At 35.3% G+C, this 24088-nt stretch overlaps 1 protein-coding gene across 3 annotated transcripts in view; it reads right to left on the minus strand.

Moving 5' to 3' along the window:
- Nucleotides 1–23868, minus strand: part of si:dkey-237i9.1 (SEC14-like protein 1) — a 44083-nt gene extending 20215 nt beyond the window's left edge. For 2 of the 3 annotated variants that reach the window (XM_043241579.1, XM_043241581.1), the window contains exons 1-5: nt 23611–23868; nt 22293–22382; nt 6603–6752; nt 6372–6503; nt 2444–2572 (exon numbers count right to left, since the gene is read on the minus strand). In XM_043241579.1, the coding sequence (XP_043097514.1) occupies nt 2444–2572; nt 6372–6503; nt 6603–6752; nt 22293–22355 (474 nt within the window). In that variant the 5' untranslated portion in view covers nt 22356–22382; nt 23611–23868. The remainder of the gene's footprint in view (nt 1–2443; nt 2573–6371; nt 6504–6602; nt 6753–22292; nt 22383–23610) is intronic. The other variant, XM_043241580.1, reaches the window with a different exon arrangement.
- Nucleotides 23869–24088: the final 220 nt, after the last annotated feature.

Here is a 24088-nt window from a genome sequence, read left to right on the forward strand (position 1 = left end):
ATATAGCGCTTTTAACAACACTGTACAGTAATTTGCTACACATGGTTAACAACTGCAAGTTTGAAAAGTGTCAATGCATAGTGAGTATTTTTGGGGAATAAACATGGCAATTTCTTTAAAATTTCTATCAAAAATACAAACCTAAATGCAGAACTTTTTTTTTTTTTACACACACACACACACACACACACACACACACACACACACACATTATGCTTGCTGTGATAGACGGTGTAGGTGGTGATACCAGTGTTAAACTGCAATACAAGTTACATTATTTGTCCACTGTACCACACCATCGATTTAATAAAAAAATTTTTAATAAAAATAATTTAGTTTGGTGAGATAACAGACAATTAAAACTGTTTCAATATAGCGCATGGAATGAACAACAGTTGCGCACAGATCAGATTTTATCTATCATGTGAGGAGAGTGAGTTGAGCTAACTGACAAGAAGAGTGAGGTGAGAAAGACAAGACGATGAGGGAAGAGTTTCAAAAGTTATGTGTTTGTATATGCAAGGACGGAATCCAGAGGTCTTAGTTGAAGGTTTAATGCGCGTTCGGTCTTTCCTTGTGCTTTTAAACTTATCAGAATTTAGTTTTGATTTTGATCTTACTCCGTGTTTAATCTGACTCCATTTTATTATGACCTCGAATTTTAGGTTCAAACACAAATTGGGAGTCAATAATTGCAGAGTGAAACAGTGTAAGACCAAATGTAACAATTTACTATCATATGTATTATGATAAATATGTATTATGCCAATTCAAACACATATTTATACAAAACATCAAGTTCTCAGAGAATAATCTAATAGTAAAATGTGCATACATGACCTTAGGAAACGCATGGTATGAATTATAGAGAAACACTCAATACTACAGGCTTTCTGATACAGAATCTCGCTGACACTTTTGCACATTCCTTTAAATACTAAACCAGGATGAAACATTCCCCTAAATGAAGGAAAGTACCAAAAACTGGAATTCGGAGAGGGCACACCTATTGCGATAAGTAAAATATATATGAAATCTTCAAATCTTTGTTACAGGTAAGTTTACTTTTGTAAGACCATTATACCAGTGCCATTGAGACATTTCAAATGATACTAGACATGACTGTTAGCTCACTCGCATTGGTATTTTCATGTAGCAAGCCGAGTAGAAGGAAAGACGGGTGAAAGGCTTTTAGAAATAACCAAATGGGAAGGTACTTTCCTATACCTCCACTCTGTGGGGTGTCTTGAAGATGTCTGTATGTTTGCACTGTCTGTTTCTCAGGAAATCAAAGTATCTGAGGTTCTTTTTATCCTTACTGTAAGGTCCACAAATTGGCCCAAGGAAGGCATCCAATGGTTTCCTGCATATTCGGTCTCTTCAGTGCATAATGTTATTACATTTTAGGTTAAACTCAAATCTGATTTTATTGATTCATCTTAGGTACCATTTATAATTACCAATTGTGGAAGAATTAAGATATTTGAAATATTCTAAAGAACTCATTATTTACTTGATGACAGACCCAGTGTCGCGTTTCACTGAACCCTCAACACGGCTGGACAGTTCCAACATCACTCAGAGGGTGAAGGGTGGTTATAATGCCTCAAGTGAACTACCCACCAGCATGTTCTGAACAAAGAGGACATTTAACTAAACAACAAAATACCAAACAACTTCACCTTGTTAATGATGGCGACAGAGCATCCAAAAGATTCAAAATGGTTAACCCTCGCCATACCAATGCATTAATTATGCTCTGTCCAGCCTTAATGCCTTGGACACACTGGACTACACATTAATCTACTCAAAAGAATAATTTCAGAGAGTTCGGAATAAGTCAAATATAACAATTAGTATAAATAATTAGTTATAATTAGTCAGGTAAAGCTATATCATGCCAATTACACAAACATTCAGAAGCCAATTCACATTTATGTCAATACAAAACATCAAATTCAAAGATAAACCTAGAGTAAAAGATGCATACCTGAAAATACATAGTGTGGAGTATCTTCAACACTACGAGCTGATCTGGCTACAGAATTGCACCCTGTTATGTTACTCTCCTTATATACTCAGACCAGACAAAGAGATCCAAAGATCTATTGTAAAACCATAAAAACCTTTTTTTGGCAGGATTCCACCCCTGGAATCTGCCATTTGAAAGAATCAAATAAATAACTCAATGACTTAATCATTGCGATTAAACAGATTAATCGGTTACCAGCCCTAATTACATATACACACATACATACATATGTATACACAGATATAAAAACAATAGACATATATATATATATATATATATATATATATATATATATATATATATATATATATATATATATATATATATATATATACACATACACACACAAAAATAATAAAAAATAAAATAAAACAGTGTGTGTGTATGGGTAAAGGCAATGTGGTTGCCCACCTTTTTGATGCTGCTGGCATACTGTTTCATGGCGATCTTCTCCACTGTGCTCTCAAAACCAAAGAAAGATTTGATGTCCAGACTGGCAGATTGTTCAAAACATGTCCATTCTTCATTTTCTGGGTGAACCTACATTGGACAACAGACCACATGCTAACCTTGTTAAATTGCCAATAAAATAGTATAAAAATAAAGTTTTCATTATTATTGTTGAGGGAAACAGGAAGTTTTCCTGATTTTGTAAGTTTGCCTTGTTTATTTGAGTGATACGTTGTATATACACATTGTGATGTGTTACTGATTTATCAAGAAGAAGAGACCACACAGAATATTATATTCTTTTATTTGATAAGTATTTATAAGATATACAGTACACATAGTATTGTATTCACTTTATTGAATAGTAGAAAGAAAGACCTAGAAGTGCACTTAGAAGTGAGCCAGAAGTCAAAGCTGCACCTCGGCGATACGCTTCTCCGATGCCAGACAGCCTCGCCATTACACCTCCGAACAACCAAGATCGCAGATTACACGACTTTGTTTTTATTTCTATTTTATATTAGTATTTTATTTTTTTATTTATGTATTTAACCTATATATATAATAAAACTATATCTTATTAAAACCAGTATGCTCCCTTCCCAAAAGATTTTTAGACTTGAGCAGAACAGACCACGGAGAAGTCTTCTGTGACCTGTCTTGTGAGTATGATTAAATACTTATGAGAGATAGGACAGAATTGACTTACTTTACCTAACCTGAAGATAAACAAAATAAGGTAAAAGGTGCAGGAGATTTGAGCATAAGTTGTTGTTATACTACTCTTGTATAGTATAGTAGTATGTTGAAGAAACATATACTAACTACCTTATTTGAATCACAAGAGAAGACCTTGGTAAAAGAACAGACTGGACATTTACTAAATAAATTAAAATTTAAAAAGCAAATAAGAATAAGTAAGAGCCGTATGCACTGTCAATGTATACAACGCATATGGTTCATTAGCCACATTTTGGTCACTGGCTAACCTTCCAGGGAATCTGAGGTAGTAAGATTGCACCTGAGAGCTTCCCCACTCTCATAAATATAATCTTCAAAAAGAGGCCTTTGAGGATCAGTTCCCATTAACTCTATGATCAATTACTCAGACATGATGCACATGGCTACTTTACTTTGGCATTGAATAGTATTACCTGAATAATATTTAAAGATAGTAACTAGAAGCGCTATAGTGCATGTATCATTATTAGGAAAAATTACATTTTCATTTTTTCCCAAACACATTTTACTTATTCCTAATTACATCAATCTAAATAACTATTATTACTTATGTATTTAATCATTTATAAGTGATATAATTTTTATAATAATTGTCCATGAAGGCTAGAAGTGAATAACTTCTTATATTCAGGTGTCCATAATTAATAGACAGGTTTCCTTTTTAGATAAATGCCCAAGATAAATATTTAAAACTAATGCAATACAGAAATGCTCTTTGGGTTGGCACAGTTAGAAAGCAAAACAACAATAACAAAAAAAAAAAACAGGTGGAGTTGAAACAAACAGGAACCATTTAGCCATCAGCACCACCATTTTCCAAAACTGCAACCTACCTGGAGTCTCCAGAAAAACAAGGAGTCAGATTTTCAGACTTTTCAGAGAAGCAGCACTGTGCAGATTAGTCAATATATAAGTAATGTGATTCGAAAGCATAAGGAATCATCTGCTATCTCCATCTATACCTCTCATAGTACCTTGATGTCATACATTGATAAGTCTGCACAGCACTGCTTCAAGCGCAAGTGTATAAACCTAATATGATGCTTTGACCATTTCCTGTAGATCGCTCCTTCTCATTACTGGAAGAGATTGTTAGAATCTCAGCCATCTCAGTTACTCCAATTACCAGTACCCATGTTCACCCGTTCCCAGTCACCAGAGTTTTGATCAGCTGCACCTGCCACCTGCAATTAAGCTAAGCTACAAGAGCACGCTCCTCACTAGTACTTACTGTCTGGTCTAACGCTCACTCCATTGAATCAAGCCAAACTAACGTATTCTCTGTGTTCTCTCAGCAGACTTATTGATGTGCTGTGTATCTTGTCTCCACTACTCCTAAGACTCTCAACTCTTTGTGGAAATCCTGGTTACTCTCCATTGAGACTACCCGGTTCTCTCAGCTCCTAGTCATCCCCGCTCACTTCTGGTCACTCTGATTACTACTCTAGGAGTTCTCTCTGTTAATAAACTGCTTACTATTCTCTGTGTCTCCCTTGTCTGTGTGTGACACAAAACTGGACCAGAACCGAACTGCATGTCATGGATCCCTGGTAGCCCACTGCCACTGACATGATGAAGAAATTAGTCACAGCATCAGAACCATCCTCAGAGCAGATTTTTTCACATTTATTTTTTTTAAATCAATGTGTGCGTTAAGCACAATCTACTACATAGACAACTTCATTTTAATGACAAAAAAAGTGAAAAAATATATAATATCAATCTATCACAAAAAATAAATTAAGTTAGTGGGTGATTCCACAGCAAAAGATGTAAAGTCACAGGTGCACACTAATTTTTATAAAATCTAGTGATTTTTATTTACAAATAAATGTTTACACCTATTAAAGGTGTAGGACTAAATCTGGTAAAATGTTACATATTGCTGTATTGTTGTAAAATAAGCAAAGATTAATGAAAAAAATTAAATTCACTTAATATTTATTGTTTATTAAATATTTACTATAAAATAAAAAAACAGAAAAAATCTGTCATTGTGCACAAAAGTGTTATAATACATGTGCACATTGATGCACTTGAAGTGACAATCACAGAGTGTAGGCTGCACAGTCCTGAGCATAGAGAAATTGAAACTACAAGAGATATTGATTACTGAGCCTTTTCTTTTAACACTTTTAAACCCATGTTAATGTACGCTTTTGAAGAGAGTTTAATAATTTTGACTGTAGTGTAAGAATTCTAGTCTGATCCACAGAAAATTACCATATCGAGGCTGATACCGATCCTCAGTATATACAGCATATATCAGTATATGACCAATGGAATTAGCTCTTTTGAACGGCAACTGGGCGTATGACAGAGTGATCCCTTATCACCTCTTCATTTTAACATTGCACTAGAGCCATTAGGTGTAGGAACAGGAACCCATTCAAGTACTGATTCAAAATTTTAAATTACTCAACACTTCTAGTAAATTATCAAGATAATTAATAGAAATAAAAGTGTATGCCTCTAACAAATAACTTATAAAATAAGCTATACCCTTTTGAATAATATACAATATTAAAAATATTTTTTAGTCTGTGTGTGTGTATATTTATCATATGTTGGTTACTGTTTTTTACATTTGTGTTTGTTAATATAGTTTCTAAACTTTCTATAAAATTGGTTTAAAAAGTGATTCCTTGTAAATGATTACATTTACATTTTAGCAAAGACATTTGGCTTGTGTTGCTTTTTCCAAATACAAGTATTTTCTCTTCTCAGTGCACAGACACAAGAGCACACAAAAACAGAGCCAGAGGCTCAAAGGCAGACCCAAAAAGCCACTTCAGACAGAAAAAAAAAAATTCTTAAGGAGCATACTGAACCATTGATGTCACACCAAAAAAATTATATTAAGAAGTCTTTAGTCACTTCCCTTTTAGGGGCTTAATCCCTTTTTTATATACAGATTTCAGCCATCTACATCATAATAGTTTTTACTGTTATACAATAACAGTATACAATAACTGTATTTCTTTGCCACCTTATTTGATGCCTAAGAAATACATTTGATTTATCGATACAGAGGGACCAGAAACTGGTATCAATACTATGCTGGTGTCTAATGATATTATACAAATCAAATTTTAATTGCTTATTACATACTTAACAGCACCTGAGCTGTGAGCATTATTTTTCTTACCGAGTAACAGCAGAGTTCATGAATTATGACTCTGTTGGAGAAGGTTTCATTGTGGGATTCAATATGAAGAGTTCTTTCTCTGTGGTTCAGAGAGTTCTTCTGAATGAAGTAGACATAATCCACACCTGCAATCTACACACAAATACAGGATGTATCATTTTATTACATATCAAAGCTGAAAATTTATTCAAGCTTATTCGCATCATATAAATCACAAGCCTTCCATTTTACCCGTTTGAGGAGTCGTGGTGCATCCACGTCAAGTTTACATCTCCTCTCAATCCTATGAAGAGATCGATCCTCACTGGTCTCCTCACTGATCACATCACTGTCCACAAACATGGGGATCAAATGACAGGTAGGAAACCTCCTCTCATATGCCTGAAAAAGAGAGAACAAAAGAATTTACTGAAAATCCATCAGTCATAATAAATCACAATAATGGCCTTATATAGTGTTAAGTACTGGTTCAGCACTACATAAAATCATTCCAGTTCCAGATTCAACCGACTTCTCCTGTTGTTTGAGCATCTGCGTAGCTGCGACTATGGCAATGCTCAGGCAAAATCGAAGAATCTGAAGAATGCTTAAGTAGTTCTTTTGAGAAATATATAGAAATATATATTTTTCATGCTAACGGTGATGATGCAAAGAAATATTCCATACTATTCAACAATTTCGTTCAGTGCTTGCCCCAACTCAGCACTCTACTGTGACTTATAAAAACATTATAGCTGTGTTGAAGTGCCACTACAGTCCAGCACTATCAGAGATCGTTCAACAGTTTCACTTTCGCAGAAACCAAATCAAAGCATATCTAACTGCGTTGCTGAACAATGACGTCTACTGGCTGTACCCACACTCAAATTTAAAGATGAAGAGAAAAAGGCATTAGCCGCTGAAGCAGCATTTTTAAATGCCTGTCTACTTTGTCAACATCAACAGGAATCAGTGCCTCAGGATGATGTTCAATTTGCAGCCAATATGCATGCATCAGCACACAAAGCTGCAGCTACAAGTGAATATCAAAAACATGATAAACCATGCTACAGATGTCACGACCAACACATACCACAAGCCTGTAGATTTTCCACTGCTTTTTTTTCCACTGCCATAATTGCAAAAAAAAGAGGACACATTGCTCAATTGATTTTAACAAAGAGACACAGTAGTAACAAGAATTCAGCCAGTATCAGAGCACAACGACATACAAACATTATAACTCAAAATCAGCAGAATGAATACCATGTTTACAGCTTCACTACCAAAACTCAGAAGCCATATTTGGCCTCTTGTGATACTAAACAAATCACTCACTGTGGCCCTCCCAAACCCCTGAAATGCATGCAGTTCTAAAGCAGTGGTCACAAGTAACTTTGGACACGAAACGAAAAATATTTGTTGAAGTAGTGTACAAAGCAACATGGAACACACTGCCTCTGATTGTCATCAGGGGCCAGAGCCCTAGGTGGGACTGGACTGGTTTGATGCCCTTGGAATATTGGTTGAAGGAGTGAACAGAGTACAGCTTTAGTCCACAGAGAAAATACAGTCAGAATATTCTGAAGTATTTCAGGACATCAGGTTTGCTGGATGCCCCCAATATCAATTGATATTGATTACACCACTTTTCTTACCCTTAGCTTTACGGCCACAGCTGGATGGGGAGCTGGACAAATTGATAGCTCAAGGAATTTTGAAACCTGTGCAACATGCAAAAGGGGCCACACCCATAGTGACAGAGGCAAAAAAAAAAAGACAAGGGCTTGAGGATTTGCTGTGATCATTGTTGTACTGCATGCTGTACTGTAATGCAGTTGTTAAGCCTGATGTGTACCCCATACCCACAGTGTCTGAACTGTTCTCAAAACTGACAGGAGTAGTAGTTTTCACAAAACATGATTTGAAACATTAGCAGCTTCCATTGGATTACCAGGCAACCAATTTGCTAACCCAACATGTACTGTTCCGGCCTTTGGAATGTCAATAGCCATTTCGATATTTCAAAGATTTATAAACACCTTGCTCGCAGGAGTTACAGGTTTCCAGCCATACCTGGATGACATCCTAATTTCATGCAAAACTATGGAGGAACACAATGCACAGCACAAGTGTTGTACTAGTAAGTGCTTGGCTGAAGCAGGTTTGCATCTTAAAAAAAATAATAATAATAATAAATAATAATAATTTTTGCAGCTACCTAGGTGGAATTTTGGTGATTTTGTGTGGATAAGCATGTCATCAAACCAACTTGTGAAAGTATCTTGGTGTGATTCTAGAGACCGACCTTAGTTTCAGCTGTCATGTCAAAGCAGTGACTAAATCAGCGTACTACCACCTAAAAAATATTGCAAGAATCAGATGTTTTGTGCCCAGGCAAGACCTGGAGAAGCTAGTCCATGCCTTCACCAGCAGGGTGGACTATTGTAATGGTCTCCTCACTGGGCTTCCCAAAAAGACCATCAGACAGCTGCAGCTCATCCAGAACGCTGCTGCCAGGATTCTGACTCGAACCAGAAAATCAGAGCACAGAGCTTCCTGAAGAGATCAGATGTGCTGAAACATTAGTCACCTTTAAATCTGGACTCAAAACTCATCTGTTTAGTTGTGCATTTACAGAATGAGCACTGTGCTGCGTCCGAACTGTTTGCTCTATGTATTATCTTCTTTTATTTTTAGTTTTAAATCAATCTCTTTGCTTTAAATTCAATTTATCTTAAATCAGTGTTTTTATTTTATTCTAATTTATTTTATTGCTATTTAACTTCCTCTCATGTAAAGCACTTTGAATTACCATTGTGTATGAAATGTGCTATATACAGTGGCAAGAAAAAGTATGTGAACCTTTTGGAATTTCATGGTTTTCTGAATAAATTTGTCATAAAATTTTATCTGATCTTCATCTAATTCATTGGCATTGACAAACACAATGTGTCTAAAAATAATAACACAAAAAAATTCCGATCTTTCTTGTCTTTATTGAACACAATCATTCAACATTCAAAATGGCAGTGGAAAAAGTAAGTGAAACCTTGAGTTAATGACCTCAAAACCGCTAATTGGTTTTAGCACACCTGGAGTCTTGTTAAGATAATAAGTTTGGAGGTGTGGACTACAGCTACTTTGACTGATAAAAACCCCTCAAACCTTTGGAGTTTGCTCTGCACAAGAAGAACATGATTATGTGAGCCATGCCTCGCCAAAAAGAGCTTTCAGAGGACCTACGATCAAGAATTGTTGATTTACATGAAGCTGGCAAGGGTTACAAAGTTATTTCAAAGACTTTAGAAATTCACCAGTCTACAGTTAGGCAAACAATCTGCAAATGGAGACAATTTGGGACTGTTGCTACTCTACCTAGAAGTGGGCGCCCCGTCAAAATGACACCAAGAGCACAACGAACACTCATCAATGAGGTAAAGAAACAACCCCGAATGACAGCCAAAGATTTGCAGGCATCATTGGAACTTGCTAATATATCTGTTCATGAGTCTACAATACGTAAAACACTGAACAAGCAGGGTATCCACGGCAGGACACCGCGAAGGAAGCCACTGCTTACTAAAAAGAACATTGCTGCACGCCTTAAGTTTGCAAAACACTCCACAGCGTTATTGGCAAAATGTTTTGTGGACTGATGAAACTAAGATTGAACTATTTGGAAAAAACACACAGCACTACATCTGGCGTAGAAAGGGCACGGCATATCGTCATGAAAACATCATCTCAACTGTAAAGTATGGTGGAGGAAGCATCATGATTTGGGCCTGCTTTGCTGCATCAGAGCCTGGCCAGCTTGCAATCATTGAGGGGAAGATGAATTCCCAAGTATATCAGACAATTCTTCAGGATAATGTGAGAATGTCTGTACATCAGATGAAACTGTGTAGAAAGTGGGTGATGCAACAGGACAACGACCCAAAACACCGGAGCAAGTCCACAACAGAATGGCTTCAGAAAAACAAAATCCGCCTTTTGGAGTGGCCAAGTCAGAGCCCAGACCTCAACCCAATAGAGATGCTATGGATTGACTTGAAGAGGGCCATACACATGAGACGTCCAAAGAATATGACAGATCTAAAGCAGTTCTGCCAAGAAGAATGGCCTAAAATTCCTCCTCAGCGACGTGCAGGTCTGAGCCACAGCTACAGGAAGCACCTGGTTGAGGTTATTGCTGCCAGGGGGGGGTCAACCAGTTATTAATTTCCACTGCCATTTTGAATGTTGAATGATTGTGTTCAATAAAGACAAGAAAGATCGGAATTTTTTTGTGTTATTTTTAGACACATTGTGTTTGTCAATACCAATGAATTAGATGAAGATCAGATAAAATTTTATGACCAATTTATTTAGAAAACCATGAAATTCCATAAGGTTCACATACTTTTTCTTGCCACTGTAAATAAACTTGCCTTGCCTTGCCTAGTGCAGACACTAGCCAATCACATTCATCCAACACTAGAAACTAATATGATAGGCTTGTCATCAGAATGAGTCACGTCAGCACCAAGATTCAGAAACGTCAAAAGTCAACACTGTTCAACAAAGCTGTGAAAATAAGTGTATAAATGGAACAGTTCATTTGAGCTGATCTGATCTGTGTGTGTGTGTGTGTGTGTGTGTGTGCGTGTGTGTGAGTGTGTGAGTGTGTGTGTGAGAGAGAGAGAGAGAGAGAGAGAAAGTGAGTGAGAGAAATTGCTTTGTTCTGGTTTCACCTCACTTTAGTCTAAACTAAATTATCTTTAATTCACTATGAATTGTCAAATTACTTAAAATTACTGTGGATTAAGGCTAAATCTTTTATTATTATTAAGGCTAAATCAAGTCTGAATCACACTTGTGGTCTCTCTTTGGGTCAGGCCTATTCTGAGTAAATCAGGCCTTTTTATAACTGACGTACACCTAACACACTCTCACACATTAGTTTTTTTTAATTTTTTCATAATTTGTGAGGAGTAAAATGTAGATACAGTCATAGCTAAAAATATTGGCTCCCTTGGTAAGTATGATCAAAGACGGCTGTGAAAATTAATCTGCAATTGCTAATCCTTTTGATCTTTAAAAAAACAAAAACAAATTTAAACAATGCAGATGCTGTTAAATTAAGATTATATCATTTCAGTTTTGACTTCAGTTTAGGGTTGTGCAATTAAACTAATCCAAATGCACAGGCTAGGCAATATTGAATTCATAATTGCAGACAAACTGCTTTTGATAATGAATGCGATATTGCCTAGCTTGTCAGAAAACTACAGAGCTGTGTAGTAAATCTCGCTCCATCTGAAAACAAATCTAAAAGGCTAATCATGGAATGGGAATTACTGACATTTTCGACCGGCTAACGGTATGTCATTACATCCATACCTATTTATACGGACAAAATAAACAAGTTTGCCAAAAAAAGTAATCTAGTAATCAGACTACTTTTTTTATATTACCTAGAGTGTGTAATGTCTACCAACAAAATTTTTGTCAAGTAATTTGGAATCAATAAGAGAATCCAAGACTCTTCAGAAATCATAACTCTATAGTAGTGAGAAAAGTAGGAATGTGTCTGACAAAAGCTGTCTTCGTGACAGAAGAATGAAAATGCTTTTTATTGCAGTAGATTAAAAGTGAATTTCATGTGCTTAGTGCATGTGGGATTAAACAAGATGGCACAGAACAGAGCACAGAGAACAGGTCAGATCACAAAGACCCAAAAACACCTGTTTAGCCAAAAGTCACAAAACACTCAATCATTGGTACAGATAGTAACTACATTATAAGGTACAGAAGAGGGTTTGATATCAAAACACATTTCTAAGTTATGAACATCCATTTAACACCCACAGACAACAAAATATATAAATATATTTATAAAAACAAAGTTCACTGCTTAAAAATCTATTGCTAAAATAAAGGCAGGCTTTACAAAGAAAATATATCTAAATAAGGTTTTAAGTGTGGACATCAGACCGCATTCTCATTGACATCAGCATTCTGGAACAGCTCTGTATATATCAGAGTAACAATAATGACCATTATGCTTATACTATGGCTTCAAAACATGCTGACATCTTCCAACTCAGAGTGGACAATCTCTGACACAAAACATTCCACAACAAAAAAAAACTGTGTACCAAACAATGTACAAACAGCACAAAAGCTTGTCCTGTCCATTTCTTTGAAACTGTGGTGTCAACTTAATCTCTTTCTCTTTTTTTAAGCAAACAGATTAAAACACTCATGGTACCTATGGCAATTGGATCTCATGGTAACTGAAATAAATGCTGTTAAATTTAGAGGGTTAAACATGATATATATGGTATGAATTAGGGATGCTTTGATACAATATTTTCATCAGGTATCGACATCGATATTGAATACATTTGTAGATCGGTTATCAGTGACAGTTGGCACGATCTGACTAATAATTCCTGCTAGGTGATTTACAAGTTTACGCTTTCGCACCATTGCTGTGCAGTGTGTGACAATGTGCTCTGTACTCAGGTAAGACCAGCATTTCTTAGCTAGGGTCTATATTGCAGTATTTTTAATGTGACCACACGCATTATGGCTTTTATTATTTCAATCGTCCACATGAGACGAGTGCGACATGTAAACACCCACATGAGCTTGCATGCACAAAGCTTGAGGATTCAACTAGTTCATTTTGGCAACTGTTGGTTTCCTTTAATAAGAGAGGAATAACTCTCTAATACTCTCTAATAAAAGTAAATACCCCGCTGTGAAATAGAAGAAAAAAGGCAGCTGAAAGAAATATGAATTTACCTCATGATGCGACATGCAGGCCACGGGGCGATCATCCTAATGAGTAAGTATTGTTTAGCATTGGTTTACCTGTTACCTGTAGTGGCATAAACTTCAACACATTTACTGGTTTGGTTTTTCCTGAACTATAATCCCTGACTAAAATGTTTGAAATCAAATGAAACATTTTGAATGTGAATAGCGGTTCGTTCTAATAAGTATGTTTTTTTGTTTTTTTAGCATTAGTTTACATATTATAGTGGTAATAATTCCTGACTAAAATGTTTGAATATAACAGGTGCTCATAGTACTTAATTGAATTGAATTTATTTGACAATTTCATAACAACTGTACAACATGTATCCCATACACTTTCTAAGAAAACTGTCGAAGATTATTAACACAATATAGCTCTTGGCTTATTACTATTGCATTCCTCAATGTTAATCCTCAAGCTATGGCTATATACAATTCATACAAACTGCACGCCTTATATTTTATTATTATAGTTAATTGGTTTTATTACCAATTAAAAATAACATAGTTCCCCATATTTAACAGCACCAAAATCACAATTAACTAAAGAACACACAAAAAACAATATAAATATCATTAAACAGGCTAATTAACATCTTCAAACAATCATCTTCTAACCAATATTTTAAAACTCATAAAATCTTTTACTTTTACTATTGATACTGGTAATTTATTTAATTTTATGACACTATTATATACAAATGCATTTTACCCACCACACTCTTAAATTTACATAAAAAAATATTAAACTCTCATCCCCTGGTATCATACGAATGCTGTTGTCCCACCATAGAAAAAAAAAAATTCAAATAGTTTTTACCACATTGTGTATTATATTATGTGTCAAACTCAATTAAAAAAAACAAACAAAAAAACACTTTTGTCAACTGTCAAAATTCTCCATGCATGTGTTTAATATTGTTTAAGACTATCCAAACATATTTATTTTGAGCTTTTTACAATTTTTCAAGAACTTGAGAACATGCAGAAAAATGCAGAAAAAAAATTGTTATCTAAAAAAACAATTTGAAATGTCATGATTTCTTCTGGGACTGATGACAAACTAAAACTACTGCATCATCAGCATAAAAAATAAGCTCCTCTGAACATGCTAATTTAAGATAATTTATATATGAAAGAAAAAATAAGAGGCCTAAAATAGTTCCCTGCCTTTCCAATATTTTAATCATTGCATCTAAGACAGAAAAAGGGGTATAATTAGCCATGTTTAATTTAAACCCTTTCTTATAAAATGGTATAACTCTAGCACTTTTAAACTCTCTTGGTCCCTTTCCCTTGATCCTTTCCTCTGTTTCCCTTGTTTAATTGTTAAAATTTAAAATTTGTTATACATAGAATGATCACTTTGGCAGAGTCTCTAAATAATTTCAGCAATATCATCAATTCCAGATGCTTTATTTAATTTAATTTAGACTTTTTAAAACCTAAAAAATACTTTTTTTGTGTTTGATCTCAACTTGAAAAACACTGCATTTCATTATAACGTTTAGGAAGTTGGTTATATAATTTATTCGCAAAAATACTTATTAAACATCTCCGCTACTTCCTTTGGATTTGAAATAAAATTCTCCTCAACCTTTAGTTAAAAATTTTAAGCATTCATTCTTGAAGCATTGCATATCCTAGTTTGTTTAGCACACCCCAGAGTTTTTTTTAGGTTTGTGTCTATTTTTATTATCTTATTTTTAAAATAACTTAATTTAGATTTTCTTATATATGCGTTTGTGGAGCACAGAGGGTTAAACATGACAAGCCGGATTCCACAAAAAGGCCTAGGACAAGACAACAGGATGTCATAAAATTAGACCCAAGCACCAGCCAGCCTGATGCAAAGACTCTTTTACAGTCCAGCTTGCAAAATTAACACAAAAGTATAATTATTGATGATACCAAAGAGATAGCTAGGGCAAATAACCAAGATGTTGGCCAAAGAGAAGCATAGCAGGACCCCCAAATGTAAATCCATGATGTAACTCACAAGCTAAAATTCTTTGAGGGATTTCCCCATCTAAGACAGTAAACAGACTGAAATTCCTTACAAGACCTTTTAACCTCTGGTCTTCACAGTACACATCCTTAAGTTCACAGAAATGGCAAAGAAACTGCCTTTTACGTGCATATACATGCTCAAAATCATTCATACATTAAAATTCCGGTTCAAAATTAGAACATTCCAAAATGAGAAGATATCAGCAAATGGCCATACTTGAGTGAAGTAGGAATACCTAGCATTAAAGAAAATGTGGATATTTTATTTGGAGCCAAAGGCAATTCAAAGGCAATGGAGCTTCAAAAATCAAATAAAAGTCAATGTTCCCAACATTAATGAAAGCAACATCAACTGATTCCTACTCGGGCTGGTTTCAATTGAGAAGTTCAAGTTCAAGAGGCTTTTATTGTCATTTCAAATACATATTTTACTATGTACTGCACAGCTTTAAGACAACGTTTCTCCAGGACCTGGTGCTACATAGAATCACATCACATCACAACATAAAACAAAAACTCACATAATGAGCTAAGACAATGGTGTCTTAGCCACAAAGTGTAAAGTGTGCAGATTAGTGCAATCAGAAAGGGAGTAAAGTGCAATACCCAGTGTGCAAACTAATGCAAACAGTGCAAGGACAAAAGAGTGCAAAAAGAACACAAAACACAAGACAACAATAAATACGAAGTGCAATTATGCATATTAAAAATAAGTCAATTTCAGGTGTGACTGTTGAGGAGTCTGATGGCAGTTCCCAAACCAGGCAGTGATTTAGCTGCACAGGAGACACTCAATTGTCCCTCTAAAAAAAAAAAAACAAAAAAAAAAACACATAGCCAGGATGAGTGGAGGGAGATGAGCTTTCCTCAGCCTCCTCAGGAAGTAGAGGCGCTGCTGGGCTTTCTTTATGATGGAGCTGGTGTTAAGTGACCAGATGAAGTTATCTGCCAGATGAGACCCACCACAATTGTATCATCAGCGAACTTGATTATGTGGTTGGAGCCTATAGCAAGGGCAATAGCATGGATGTTAAGGCTCAAAGAAAAACTGTTGCAATTATGTAAAGCAGGAAATCAATTACAATCAGCCATTGCATCAGCTATCAGGAAAAGAACCAGAAAAACAAGTGATTCTTCTACAGGATCAAATGCAAAAACACATCAACAATCAGAGGAAAGTCACTGAGCCTGTAAAACTTACATCAAGCAGAAATTCAACTCATTCAGTAGAGTCAGAAACGACACAGAAATTGTGACTTTGAGAAAGAATGTTCATGTTAAGAAGTCAACTGTGCAAGCTTGACCATGTGCTTCAGGATGGAATATTAAGAGTGGGTGGTAGACTTAAAAAAGCAGCTATGCCAGAAGAATCTAAACATCCTGTGATTCTAAGCACTAGAGAATTTCCACTTTAGTTCTAAGTGACATTAATTAAAGATATGTACATTGTGGTCATAATTACCTGCTATCTATGTACAAAACCTCTGGATCCCCAAGCTAACTCAGCTATTTGGAAGCTGATATACAAGTGCTCAGTGGAAGAGTTGGAGGGCAAAAAGACCACTTGCTACATGATTTAAACCCCATTTATGAATGTGGGTGTTGATTACTTCAGACCCTTTGATGTTAAACAGGGCTAAAAGCACTGTGTGCTGATGTTGTTCACTTGCCTAACAATTAGAAAAGTACGTATTGAAGTAGCTGACAGCTTGGACACTTTTTCTTTTGAAACACTTCAAAAAAAAAGACAAGGACAGGTGTCAGTCATACTGAAAGAGAATTGCAAGAAGTACTGAGCAACATGAACCACAAATTAATGCTCTCCCAAAAGAACAACCCATCAGCGATGACCGACCACCATCATGACATACCATCAGACACTTATCATTAACAACAGTCCCATACATCACACAATCCAAATGACCTTGAGACTCTGATGCCTAACCATTTACTGCTGTTCAAACCTCAAGCCAACTTACCACTAGGTCTCTTCAGAAAAGAGGACCAATATGCAAAAAAATGCTGGAAATAGGTCTAGTATCTTGCTGATTTGCTTTGGAATAGATGGGCTTATGAATACCTACCCATTCTACAAGAAAACAGTAAATGGGTAAGATCTTAAAAGAACTTTGAGACAGGTGATGTGGTGATGTGGACAGTTCTTCCCCACGCAATTCATGGATAATAGAAAGAGTAGCAGTAACCTTGACAGACTACAGTGGAGCTATACGTTGAGTGAAGCTACAAATAAAGAGGCAATATCAAGAAGACTTAATTCTTATTTAAAATATTAAAGCTTAACGGCTCCTAATATTGGAATGCGCGTATGATAATTGCTTTGTCACCTGCCCAACCAATTAGGGACCGGATGTAAGAGCCATTTAAGTTGGTTATTTATATATATATATATATATATATATATATATATATATATATATATATATATATATATATATATATATATATATATATATATGAGAAATTTGTTTTTGTTTAAATCAAGTAATTGTCAAATAACTGTACTAAAACGTTAAAAGGAAATTACTAAACTTCTGAATGTTATTTGAGTTCAATACATGAGCACACATTAGAAGCAGCAACAGAAATCACAAATCAGATGGGTTGCTAAGAACAAATTATTTTTGCTTGTTGGAAAAACAGCAATGCCAATTATCTCTATTTGTTTCTCTGTAACTAGGAATTGCACATGATTCAGTCTGGATCCAGCACCAACAAAAGCCAGAGCTGCCCAACCACCTGAGAAGAGATGATGCCAACCCCTCAGAGGATCTCAGATGATGCCAGGCTTGAAACAACACACAGAACTACCACATTTTGCCACAAGTTTGACTGCAACATATCATTGCTGTTAATAATGTTTATTGTCCGTTTGACTATTAACAGTTTTTTCTGTACATTTCTGCCATATGTACATCAGTTTGACATGGTCACCACTGAAAAGATATTGTAAAAACTTAATTTCGTGTAAAGCTGCTTTGCAATAAATTGTATTGTAAAAAGGGGTTATAGAGTCATTCTGTGTTAACTCAACCAGGCACAAATGCCAGCCCAAATTTTTAATTTTGCATTGCAAAAATAAACTCACCGGCCACTTTATTAGGTACACCTGTCCAACTACAAGTGACTTTAAACATAGCATGGTTGTTGGTGCCAGACGGGCTGGTCTGAGTATTTCAGAAACTGCTGATCTACTGGGATTTTCACACACAACCATCTCTAGGGTTTACAGAGAATGGTCCAAAAAATATTCAGCAGTGCTGTGGGTGCAAAGGCCTTGTTGATGCCAGATGTCAGAGGAGAATGGCCAGACTGGTTCGAGCTGACAGAAAGGCAACTGTAACTCAAATAACCACTAGTTACAACCGAGGTAGAGCATCTCTGAACACACAACACGTCAAACCTTGAGGCAGATGGGCAACAGCAGCAGAAGACCACACCGGGTGCCACTTCTGTCAGCTAAGAACAGGAAACTGAGGCTACAATTCGCACAGGCTCACCAAAATTGGACAATAGAAGATTGGAAAAACGTTGCCTGGTCTGATGAGTCTCGATTTTTTGATGCGACATTGGGTATTGGTAGCTGAATATTGTTGCTGACCATGTCCATCCCTTTATGACCACAGTGTACCCATCTTCTGATGAATACTTCCAGCAGGATAACGCGTCATGTCATAAAGCACAAATCATCTCAGACTAGTTTCTTGAACGTGAGTTCACTGTATTCAAATGGCCTCCACAGTCACCAGATCCAATCGAATCAATCCAATACAGCACCTTTGGGATGTGGTGGAACGGGAGATTTGTATCTTGGATGTGCAGCCAACAAATCTGCAGCAACTGCGTTTTGCTATCATATCAATATGGACCAAAATCTCTGAGGAATGTTTCCAGTACCTTGTTGAATCTATGCCTTGAAGAATTAAGGCAGTTCTGAAGGCAAAAGGGGGTCCAACCTGGTACTAGTAAGGTGTACCTAATAAAGTGGCCGGTGAGTGTATGAATATTTTCTAAAAATGCATTCAGATACGTTTGCACATGTCTACAGTTCTCTGTGGTTGCATTTAAAGTTGTTACTTTGACTTTCAGCTGTGTATAGTTCAATATATAGCCATGACATTCAGCAGGTTTGTGCACCACCTGCATTTTCATCATCAGGAGGACTCACTGACAGCCACACACCCCGTCCGCGTACAACAGCACATGCACCAGGTGAATGCTGAGATAGCCAACAAGTATATTTACATTTATTTATTTAAGGCTTCCATCAAGGTGTCCATATTTTTGGATTGCTATATTGCCTGAAACATCTTTTGGCTTTGTTTTGGCTTTGTTTGTATGTGTGATCAGTGTGTGACATCGATTAGTTGTGTTTTCCAAACGCTCTCAAGGTACTTTGAATCAAAGCAATATAGAAAATCTGGCCAAGGATGGGACATAAGTCATCCTAGCTGTTCTTCACTAGCTGACAGAATATTTTCCTAATAAATATTTTAAAATGTTTATTAAAATGTAAATTCTTTTTACAGCACAGTAGTTTTTTTTCTGATCATAAACTACAGTAACACAAAAAGCATGTTGTGACACCGTTACAAGCAAAAACAGGATCCTGACAATGAAGTGCAGAATCATCATACAGCCGGCTGTCCATTTTACAGAAATGCAGAATTAGGTAAACCAAAGCATTTTGTTTTACATTGCATTTACATTTATGCATCTGCCATATTCTTCTATTTAAAAGCAAATTATATTGCATTTAAAGTACACATTTTATAAAGTTATTCTTTCCCTGTCAATGTCTTGATGCAGTGCTAGGGGTGGGTTAAGGAGGTCCTAAATGATTTTATTACAATGTCTTCTGTGCATCAAAATGATTCTATTAAACCAGCACTTAAACAGTAAAATGCAGCTGCTACAGGTATATTTAACCTATTGTAGCCTATAGTAGGCCTATTATATTCACAGACTTCACATACATTTAGAACAATATGAATAGACTGGTTGGTATTTATGGTCTGACAGGCTTCACTAAGTGTCAAGGCAGCTAATAATTTAAAAGTTAATAATGGTTAATATTACAATAATAAGTGAATCGCAAAAAAATATTTTCTTTTTGCTCCAGTTCATGTTGGGCATATCTTTACACAGCAGTGCATCATTACAGAATGAATTTACCTTTTTTGAACACCTAGTTATTCACTGTAGCATTTATAAAACATAAAAACGGTTTCTTTGTTCCTGAATGAATCAGTAGTTTCTATAACTACATATTTATATATTTATATTTAAAACATTATTATTTTACATTCAATATTTATTATTTCATAATATGATATGCAATTTTTAAGTAAATAATTAATTATATTTTCTGCTTTTTATTTCAAATAAATGCTGATCTGTGATTTTTTTTCTATTCATCAAAGAATCCTGAAAAAAATGTTTTAAATATTTAAAATATAAAGAAATATTTATATTAGAATGATTTCTTAAGGATCATGTGGCACTGAAGACTGGAATAAAGATGCTGGCAATTCAGCTTTGAAATCACAGGAATCACATTTTAAAACATATTCAAATAGAAAGCAGTTATGTTTATCACAATATGACTGCTTTTGCTGTATTCTGGATCAAACTAATGCTGGCTTGGATAATAGAATAGACTTTAAAAACATTACTTAAAATCATTACTAAAAATCTTACTGTTCAGAAACTTTTGGCTGGTGGTGTACATCCTAATAATTTTGCTTCTCGGTATGTGTATGTTTTGCCATGATGCAAAGTACCCAGGGCTCTGGTAATGCCCTTATTTAACTAGTACATCCAAGAGGTCAAGATTTGTAATTTGTATTTTTAAATAGATAATAAAGAAACAAGAATATTATCAAAACTAAAGCTCATGAGTTATTGTGATTTTGGGGGTCTGTGGTGACAAAAAAATATAATGGTTTACAGTGCTGTATCACAATTGTATTGTTTTGTTACAGGTAAAAACTATTAACTGAAAATAAACTCTATAAGAGTGATACTGTAAATATTGCACTATGTATAAAAATACAGTGAAGATATTGTACTACAAATTATATTAAAGTAATAATACTGTAAACATTTTACAGTAATTTACTGCCATCCAGCATGCCAGTAAGTTACTGTAAAATGTACAGCAAGCTTTTTACAGTTTTTTACACTAAAAATGTGCACTTACTAAACACAGGAATGTTGCATCTCATTTTCACTGAGTGGTACAGTTCAGCACAATACAGTACGGTATACAATTATGTCCGTTTCCACTGTGAATGGTACCAAAATAGCGAACTGTACCACTTTTTTGGTAAGCTTCCGTAAGGGTACATAGCACAGCAAAGTGTACCAAAAGGGTGGAGCTAACATAATGCAGAACCTTGACTTGACTAGAATCGTCACTTTTGCATGGTACAAAGGGAATGCACTACACTACTTTTGATTTGCTGTCCATGAGTTTATTTACATTGACTTATTTACATCAAAATGTGCAAACACAAAAAATATAACACTCTATTTTATAAAGAAAATAATAGCCATTTCTCAATGGACTTGTAAAACGACATTGCCCAAAAATCCACTAAATATTACTGTTATTGTGTCGTGTAGCTTTAAAAGTTTTTCAGGCAAGAATGTAGTTATCTAAAATCTAAAAATTTGAGGTTTATTTTTCAAGAGAGCGCCTTATTTGATATATTGATTTATACGTATAATTTTATAATGGCTATTATTACTCATTAAAACTGACAAAAAAAAAAAAAGAGTTGTGCTTATTGTCATGCTTTATCATTGATCGGTACTTTCCTCTATACTCCAACATATCATCAAGTAAGGATACCAACGGCAGTGGAAACACAAGCTGGATTAGGCTGTTCTGTACCAAATTCCATACTGTACTGAGCTGTAACACTCAGTGAAAATGAGCCATTATTAATCTTTAAACCTGCAAATGGACTACTACAAGCTCCTGTATAGTAACCTTTGTAAAACAGAACACAAACTCCTTCCATTCATGTGACTTCCATTATTTGACTGCCACAACAGAATTATGCTACTGAGTGTTAAGACTTAAGTGTTCACACTTACTGCCATGACCAGTTCAAAAGGATGTTTGTACACCCTCACCGGGGACTGATACTTCTGCACCATGGTGAAGCCAACAACAGTGACGAGAACCTAGAAAAAAAATAAATAAATAAATAAAATCCAGGAAAACAATCACACAGTCCATGTTACGTAATAAACCCAGCAGATTTAGCCTGATTTCTCAGAATTAGTAATATTACATAAGACGTGCAAGAATCATAACCTATAATAGTTTCATTATGTTGAAAAGAATTTTAGAAATGTTCAGTTTCATAAACTTTATTTTGATTCAATTACACAGATATCCGGATAAGAAAATGCTTGTTGGTTTGTTGTTGTTGTTGTTGTTGTTGTGGACACAGTGCAATGAAAACTAGCCTCTAACATGCAACTAAATTATTTTAAAGTTTGAACTTTATGTCCCAGTCACAAGTAAAATGCTATAACAGCAATTCTACCTGCCAAATACCAACACATACAAACTTTTGATTTTATATTTCTATAGCATGCATGTATTCTATGGTATATCTTCTTCGGTATGTAAAATTAAACAGTTCCCTAAATCAAGAGTCATCGTATTATACAAACAACAAGGGGAAGCTTGCAACTGATATTTCTTGAAAGAAAGAAAACAACAACAACAAGCCACCCCATTATAAACTAAAACAGCTACCATCCAAACACTGTGATCTAGAACAAAACTACTGCTATCACAACAAAAACAGTCGTTACACTAAAAAATAAACGAGACGAAGCTAAATGTTATATACACTAGCATGTTTTCGGTGTGATCTGTAAAACAAAATGGAAGTGAAAGTCAAAATTCTCTTTCTAGACCGAGAAACAACAACTTCACAACATCCGGCATAGAACTGTCTCGCTAAATAAACTCAATGGATGCTTATTTCTCCACGTTTAAGTGTTTTATTTTATAAACATCATGCCTCAGCTCTGTAGCTAAAGCAATTAGCCGGTTAGCACACCCAATACCATCTTTTAACGTCCCTCACTTTTAACTCAATACACAACTCCTTACTCATTTAATCCTTAAACGTGCGTTCTTTAATACCTCTATAATTTAATGTCCTTATTAAAACAAGGCACATATATTCATAAATGTCCATTATTAATAACGGCTAACGTGCTAAGTGTTTTAGCAAACAGAATTAACGTTAGCGAGTTTAGCTGTGATCTGCGGTATGAAAATAATACATCTTAAATTGTTATATCAAAATCTATTCCAGGCATATTCTGTAGCAGTGATTGAAGCTGTGTGTTGTGTTTTATTTTTTCATGTGTAGTTTGTAAATGTACTTACTGAAACAAACTGCGAGGAACTGAAAACAGATAATTCGAATGTAAAAGAAATTCTGTAGGTTCTAGATGTTAGGATTGGCGGGTTCTGAAATATCCATGATTAAGATGATCTCTCTGAATCAAAGCCGAGCAGTGCTTCCGATTAGAGTCCGGAGTCACGGATCCACTGCTAAATTTGCCCCATAATACACTGACTGGCTGCAGTGAAGGGAAAAAATCTGCTCCTCCTTCTCGTCTCAGTATTTTTCCGAACAGTTTAGATTGCAGTAGTTGTCATCGCCACCATGCGACTGACTGATAGGAAACACCACAAAAATGTATCTCCGCAATCTAAAAAACATTTATATCTGTCAAAGTGCGTAACCGTTAAGCTGTAATGCAAACAAGGTGCAAAATCCCCCAACAGTTGGTCAATAGCATATTATAAAGAAGAATAAATATTATACTTTGAGCACAGTGTATACGATTTTAAGGCTTTG

This window comes from Puntigrus tetrazona, chromosome 6 (assembly GCF_018831695.1).
Source record: "Puntigrus tetrazona isolate hp1 chromosome 6, ASM1883169v1, whole genome shotgun sequence".
In the NCBI taxonomy this organism is placed as follows: domain Eukaryota; kingdom Metazoa; phylum Chordata; class Actinopteri; order Cypriniformes; family Cyprinidae; genus Puntigrus; species Puntigrus tetrazona.